The 7897-nt window shown below is 44.7% G+C and overlaps 1 protein-coding gene across 10 annotated transcripts in view; it reads right to left on the bottom strand.

Annotated features, from left to right (window-relative positions):
* Positions 1-5207: 5207 nt before the first annotated feature.
* The window catches only part of BICRA (BRD4 interacting chromatin remodeling complex associated protein), a 95345-nt gene continuing 92655 nt past the window's right edge, over positions 5208-7897 (bottom strand). For all 10 annotated transcript variants that reach the window (XM_060275529.2, XM_088672772.1, XM_060275522.2 and 7 more), the window contains one exon: positions 5208-7130. In XM_060275529.2, the coding sequence (XP_060131512.2) occupies positions 5914-7130 (1217 nt within the window). In that variant the 3' untranslated portion in view covers positions 5208-5913. The remainder of the gene's footprint in view (positions 7131-7897) is intronic.

Below are 7897 nucleotides of genomic sequence, written 5' to 3'. Positions count from 1 at the left end.
GTTCCTGCACGAGGCACTATTCACTTGTGTGCAGTGGAACACACAACACTCTGAAGTGGGGCTCTGGTATTCTGTTTTCTTAAGCAATTTGCACCATTGGTAAGATGGGGTGAGTTTTGAAACACACTTTGTCAAAGACAAAAAAGAGAGAGAGAAATTTAGACCTTCAAATCCCCTTTTTGGTTCAATTATATCCCTAAAAAGTTCTCCAGTAAACTGCATTTTTAAGACACAAACTTTTTTCTCTACTTCACAAGACACAGTAAAGTTTAAAGGAAGAGGAACTGATGCTAAAGAATAGGCTTGGACCAATAGTGACATTCTCTAGTATTTTCTGCCTTCCCCTGTAACAACATTTTAGGGTAGGACTATTGGTATTCCCCTCTCTTATTGTTTTTTTTTTGGGGGGGAGGGGCAGTGGGGTGCTGAAATGCAGCTAAAAAGGACAACCAGCCAGAGGAAAGAAAAAAATGTCTGCAGGTACATTCGGTACTGTGTGCACAGAGAGGCCTGGGGGAAGAAATGCAACACAGAAATCTACAGATGGGTTTACACAAGTTCTCTGCCCTTGGACAAAAAGTGTGAGTGATGGTAAGGCAAGATAATAATGAAAATAATATATATATTTATATTTTAAAGGCCTGAATTCAGTCTCTTTATCCATAGTTATACTAGAGATACTAGCTAGCTCTCTACCCACACATCCTATAACAGACTTTGACAGATAGCTGCCAAGCATGCCTTGCAACTGGTAAACATTAAATTATTTGTATGCTCAAGTAGCTTCATCGGAGCAAGTAGCCAAGGGAGAATGAGGCAAAGGCAAAAGAAATAGTAAAGCAAGTCACACAAGTGCACAGACAATGCAAAGAGTGAGAGATGGGGCAAAACCGCTCAGAAACCCCAACTAACTACCACATTTTCCCGTGTATAAGACTAGGTTCCCCCCCTAAAAAATAATGTCCAAAATTTGGGGGCATATTATATACAGGGGCCATCTCCCCCCCATTTTCTTCAATCAGAGTCCCCAAAAATAGGGGTCGTCTTATACATGGGGGCGTCTTATAGATGGAAAAATACGGTAATACTTTTAAGAAAGCTTGCATGGGAGCTGGACCATTCAGCTGCTGACAAGATCCTAATTATTCCCTCATCTTTACTTATGAAAGAAGTTATCTCAGACGTACTGACTTCTCTAAATTGCCCAGGTTGTTTCTGCAAGCACTGACAAACTCTCTCTTTCTCACATATACACTCGTTTTTAGAATGAATATATCAAAGAAGCACACTGATAATGTTAAGGCCTCACTTAACTGTGTTTGGTTTTTGCAGGGGAGTGGGGGGGGGAATCAGCAAAAGAAAGAGTTGAGAACACCAGTTTTTCTGTAGCCAAAAGACACAGCTAGCCAGGATGTTTTCACTGTTCTGAGTTCCAAATCCTTCTGAAGGCCCTGATTTAAGAATACACATTTAGCTGTTTGGGGGAGAGTTTCACCTTTTTAAAAGCGGCATTTCCAACGCAACAGAATGGCAGCTAAACATTCTCAAAAGAAGTGTTTATTTTCCTGTCATTTTAAAGATAAAAACTAGAAAAGTTGCTGCATCCATACAGTTTTGGTGTCTGCAGCCGCCCCCCCCCGCCCCTTGCCCAAGAATTGCTTTTTAAACCCTTTCAATACTTTTCATGACAATTTATCATCAGAGTTTGGTCAGGGACAGGGTGGTGGTGATGGTAGACACCAGGGAGGAAACTATCAAAGAGACTTTGTTTCAGGACCGCTTGCAGATGGGGGAATGTAGAAAAGGAGCGCGTGAAGGAATTCGGAAGGCAGCTGCAGCAAATTCCCGACTCCTGGAAACCAGAACCATAGCTTTTTTTTTCTTGGAAAGAAATAAAGAAGTCTCAGGAGAGAAGAGGGAAAATTAAAGATTTATAGCCAATGGCTGAGTGGAGATCACTTGGCACTATTACAAAAGGACAAACAGCTTATCTCCCAAGTCAGACTTGCTGGGCCTTATTTCCGACTCTTGGTTTTCTCTGTGGGACAGCCGCCAAAAGAGTAGGCATTTAATATGAATCTTGATGTCAAGAAAGACTTTTCTTTTATTTCTTTTTACAAGCAGGGAATGTGGGATGCAGTGGCACAGAGCAAGAAATCCAATTTTGGTAGTTTGATAAAGCTGGCTGTTTGCTAATAGGCAACTCTGAAAATAATGAGCATACAGGCCCTGCTTAAGAATAAAGAAAGCAGAATTCTTTGGCAGCACACCCATTGCTTCGCAAGCTGTAAGCTAGGGTATGTGTGTCTGCTTTAATTTTAGGTAGCATAACTAGTCTGGGAAGAAGAGAGACCTACAGTAGCCAAAAGGAGCACACACAAGCAAATTTACAGTGTGCACTGGATTCTCATGACTGAATTGTACTCAACAGGAATCCAAACATGCCCTCAACAGTCTGGTGAGCTAAAAGCACAACAGTATATGTTGCGTTTCTGACTCAACTCTGAAACAACAATGGAGAGTCCTTCTCCCTGACAGGATGAGAGTGAGGAAAGTAAACTTTCAAGACTGCGAAGAGTACAAAACCAAACCATAACTTTAGGAAATGGGGGCCAGGAAAGGAAGGAACACAGACAATTTTACCCCTTTCTTTATTTACCAGCTATACTCCCTTAGTCAGTAGAGTACTTGTATAATGAAGCAGGCTCTGAATCTGGATAGTGATTTTTTTTTGGGGGGGGTGCTCTCTCACTCCCTCAATTATGTAGAAAATTATCCTGTTTGCAAAATCATGATGATTTCTACACACACATACTAATGATATAGTATGGCTCTGCAGGCTATGAACTCTAGGAGAACTTATCTTCACATGCGTTGTGTTTGCACACAGTGGACTGAGCAAAAGTGCACACACCACTTTTATGCTCTCTTGGATATAATACAGAAGGCTCAAGGCAGAAGGAACCTGTCTCTAACGCATGGTGGTGAGGACACAGACATAACCAGAGGGGAGTTTTGGCACCTGTAAGCAGGAAAGTATGGTCTGCATTTGTTTTTGCATCCAGTCTGTCACTTGCAGATTAGCCTGGAAGAGTGCAAATTAAATGGGGGGAAACCCCATAAGGTTGAAGACCTTGAGAATCAAACCAAGCACTGCCCTTCTGGAGCTGCACTGCAACACTGTGTTTTAACAGGATTTAGGAAGAATCATTACACCAGAGTAATCTGCAACATACCATGGAGTACCCTGACAGTTCCATCTGAAAACCCAAAGGACTCTAGCTCATGTTTACTCTTGAGGCCCATATGCAAAACAATACAAATTTTTGACCTTTTGGTACAGGCTCATGTTCCTGTGCTGGGATCAAGGAGAGCTTCAAAACAGGAAAAATGTAGTAAGCTTTCATCACCTTTCCTTAGTGGAAGGGTATATAAACCCACAAGTTATGAAAAACTCATCAACAAGGAGAAGCAGCATTATTTCACAGTTTAAGCCACAGCATGGATAAAGTTGTGTGATTGCAAATAAGGGAGAAGTGGTCCAGTTTTTTGGAGTTAGCAACACCTCTAATTTATAACCAAATTCTACTCATCAATGCCCTGTTTTCCACCTGGGCCAAGTCCTAACAATGTTTACAACAAGCTTCTACACCAAGTCACAAAAATATTTGATGAACAATCACCCTTGCTCTTTAAAAAGCCAAGTCTCCCTTTCTAACTTGTCTGCCAAATGGTTCTGTGCTAACTCAGACTGTCTGCTGACAACCCACCTCCAAGCCTCTTTTGCAGTTTTCTCCTCACACAATCCAGCAGTGGAGGAAGTGAAGACGTCCCTGGTTCTCTCTCTGAAGCAGGCTAAGAGATACCCCCTAAACAAGCAGGCCACGCACTTGCCAATTCAGCACCACTTCCAGGTGGAATAGCATTCATCTCTATAGAGCACTAAAGAACATTAATACACCAGAGGAGAGAAACGAGAGAGGTGGCACTTCCAAAGGCCTGAGATGGCACCTAAGCAAAGTGGCAAAATGTCCTGCAGGGACAAGGAAGCTAGTTGTGGAAGAAGAAGGAGCCCAAAGTGAAGTAATCCGTGCGTGAAGGTTGCAGCTGCAGATTCCATCATGCTGATGACACACTGACAAGAAATCCAGTATTTTCAGGTCCAGTGCAAGTTTTAAAGAATACTAACAGGGCATACTATCAGGACACTTGCCACCTGTCAAGGAAAAGGGAGAGTCTTGATTGGAAGACTTGGGGTGGCAGATCTCATACTGCTTATTTTGTATGCCACTCTCCACATATCAATCTCTCATGTGATCAAGTCTAAGCTTTGCCAAGCTGCGGCTAACCAAGGACCGTGTCCTACCTTAGCTGTTCTGTTCCCACACAACTCAATGCTGTAACGTGGGGAATGCTTAGCTCTTTGTTCTTCTGTGAATAAAGCCAGGGGTAATCTAAGGATCTGAAAGCAAGGTTGCCCTACCAGCATGTGACTTTCTTGCAAACACTTGCATAAATCCTGCACACATAATTATTTTTGTTTTGGGGGTGTAGAAATAAAGAGCAGACAAGATGAGAATCACTGGCAAGAAAATAAAATGGGAGATCTCAAGTCAAAAGTCGCAACAAATGCAACAGCTGAGAGAACTGAGCAGAGCTACGTTAACAAGCCCCCAGACACTGCTATCTTATCCCGCAGCTAGCAAGAGGAAGATGCTGACAGTTTTCACTAAAGGATTCTCATCCTATCACATGACTTTTGTCTACATGCAGGTAGCAGGAGCATAGATGAGAGGTGCAATGCTGTGGTTTTAGAAATGGGAGAAACCAAGGTAGGAAACTGAAGCCACAGGATGCAACTAGAGAGGAAAACTTGGCAGCTGCTGCAAAGGAGGAAAGAAGACAAAGAGAAAACTTGCTTGGCTTCCTGCCCATGCCTGGCTGGGGTTCCATGCCCCCGTATCTTGGGAATGCCCAACCAACTGTACACCTCTGGCATCTTGAATAGATTTCTTTTGACAAAAGGTTGACAGGTTGGTTTATTTTTAAAAAAGGGGGAGAGGGGAAGACATTAGAGAGAAATGTATACCCTCTTGCCAGAACTTTCCTAGTTTCACTCATCCTGACTGCATTAACCAGACCCATGGATGTCTGGGGAGGGACTGGCTTCCTCTTTGATAAGGGCTTATTTGTAAACTCAATCCATACTTCTTTGTTTAAACCATTAGTGTTTGTATCTTTTCTCCTTTCTTCTTTTTTTTGCATTTTGTTCAGATTCTATTTTTTACGTTAAAAAAGGAAAGAAAAAGCAGACAGTTTATACTTAAAATAACTTAAGAAACCCCACAAAATCAATTACATAAATTGCCCCTTGTGGCAACTCCTCTGGAGCTGTCCCCCTGCCCTGCCCCATTCCTTTGGCCTCCCCGCTGGCTTCTGGCTTGGGATTTGTGAAAATGTCCAAAATATAGGCGTGGCATTTGGGGCGGGGAATAAAACCCAATCATAATCAGAGATTCAAATTAGCAATTTGTTACAGAATCTAAATATCACACAGCCAACACTACCACCTATGGGCCCCCAATCCAACCCCCACCCGCCTGCCTCACATTTGCTGAACTTCCTTCTTTAAAAATGGTGCATGTGATGAGACAAGTATATTGTAAACCCAGCCGCAGCTTTACAACAACCTAAACCCATCATATAAACACTTGGATGGACGAAGCCTCTGTAGGACATTCTCACTGCCCGCCCCACCCCAGATCCCCGCTCTTCCCTTCTGGTATCAGCCCTATTCTATCAGGTCTCTGGGAAGTGGCACCTTGGCTTCCAACCGTTTCCCAGCCAGCAGAAGCTGCAGCAGCTCCAGTCCTTGGCTCTCTTTGTACAGTCTCTGCTTGGTATAGATTTCTGTTATCTGTTCAACGTCCTTGCTCCAAGGCCACCATTGTGATTGGGGGCAAGGTAAGTGTCTGTGCGGTGGACAGGGGAAGAGAAAGGGGAGGAGGAGGAGTTGTATGAAGAGGAGGGTGCTCGGGTGTTCTGGCCCCCAGCTTGAGGTTGCTGCAAATTCAGGATGCTATCAATGGCGCTCTGTAGGTGCTCATTGAGTGAGTCATCTGGGGGGCTGTCGCTGGAGAAGCTGGCATTGTCCACATCAAAAGACTCTGACTTTCTACGTTTGGCTGGGGGCAGGGGCACATCCCATGTGAGTTCAGAGGCAGAACCATGGTCAGGTGGCTCGATTTTTATCATCCGGTGATAAAACTCATCCTCAACCTCCGCCAATTCCTTCATAAGGCCACTGGTTGAATCGTCGGTCTTAGGAGGGGTGGGGCTCTCTTGCATTACGAGGGAACGGGCATCACTCCGGTTGAAAAAGGTATGTTTGGTACCCTCCTCTGACCGGCTCTTCTCTGCCCCAGCCACGGAGGGGCTCTCGTGAGTTTTGCGGGTAGTAATGACACTCCTGGAGCCCCCGTCCTGCTTGATGATGAGGGTGCTTGGCACCATATCAACTTTTGGGCTGCTCTCTTTCAGGCAGGTGTCAGAGGCTTTATCCGCTACAAAAGCGTCCACATTCTCCCTGTATGTCTTACGGAGGGGAAGCCTGCAGTAAGTCACAATGGGCTTTTTCTCCACTGGAGCTGCTGTGATATGATCAACAGTCCCATTCATTTGACCCGCCGTTGAGACAGCAGTGGTGGTGGCAACGGCTGAAGCCGACGAGTGCTGGTCAGTTGTTTTGATCACTGTGCACATGGGCGGCGGTGTCTGGTGAACCGGGTCCAAGGCAGTGTTGTGAACCACTTTGCTAAGGCCCGCCTCCTGTTTGATCTTCAGTTTCAGTCCAATCCGGCTCCGGGCTTCGTAGGTTTTGATGGGCGGCTTACTCCTGGAGGGCATGGCATCCTCGTCACCATCTAATGAGGGAGAGGCCTTGGCCCACGTGACAGAGGGAGAGCCTCCGCTGTGCTTGATGACCAGTTTTGTTGGGTTGATCTGGGTTGCCATCTGCAGTGGAGGTGCCTTCAGGTTCTCAGAAGCCAGAGCGGCATTGCTGGGCAGAGCACTCTGAGCCAGAGAAGAAGCAAAACTCTGCGACCGCGAAGATGAGGAAACATACTCATCTGCAAGAGAACAACACGTGTCACCATTTCAGACAAAAACAGACTGAGGTCTTCTCACGCCACCACTGACTTGAGTTAACAACAGCCAACGTAAACCTAGAGATGGCCACTTCTTTAGTGTCACGGGCCACTGTATTCTCCAATTACAAGCTGGACCAATCCAGTCTTTCTCACAAATGCCGACTCTCTAAAATAATATTGGCCTCAGAGCAGATATGGAGTGCATGCACTCAGGTGGTAGGAGGCCACAAATGTGTTTTTTGTAAGATTCCCACAGATATGGAGTGCAAGGGAAACGGTGGTTCAAAAAACATTCTACCATACCGTGATTAAAACTTTGTAGGATCAGTGGGGGCCAGATAAAATTGCTCTGTGGGATACTCACTGACCACACATCATGCATTTGGATAACACCTTTAAGCCTTTTTGGCTGGGCACCCAGTCACTTCTCTCTTACCTTTGCAGCACACGTATTTTTTTATTTCTGAACCAGGAAACTCTGGTTACTACATTTGGAATTCTGAGTCTTAAACCAACTTCAAACCATTGATATCTAAAGTCTCCCATTTCAGGTTCTGCATTTGCAGAAATGCACTGTGAAGGGAGGAGAGACGGGGATGTGTGCCAGAGACTTTCATATGTTGGTTTACTAAACTGAGATATGATCATCCAAACTGAGATGAGAAATATTGGAGGTCAAGTCTGCCTGGGAATCAGTCCTCTGCCCTGGAAGTCCTTAATGCCAGACATGGAGGTCACTGACAAGA

This window comes from Zootoca vivipara, chromosome 6, assembly GCF_965207765.1.
Source record: "Zootoca vivipara chromosome 6, rZooViv2.hap1.1, whole genome shotgun sequence".
Lineage (NCBI taxonomy): Eukaryota > Metazoa > Chordata > Lepidosauria > Squamata > Lacertidae > Zootoca > Zootoca vivipara.
Note: the sequence above shows the minus strand (reverse complement) of the source record. Positions and strands in the feature narration are given on the sequence as shown.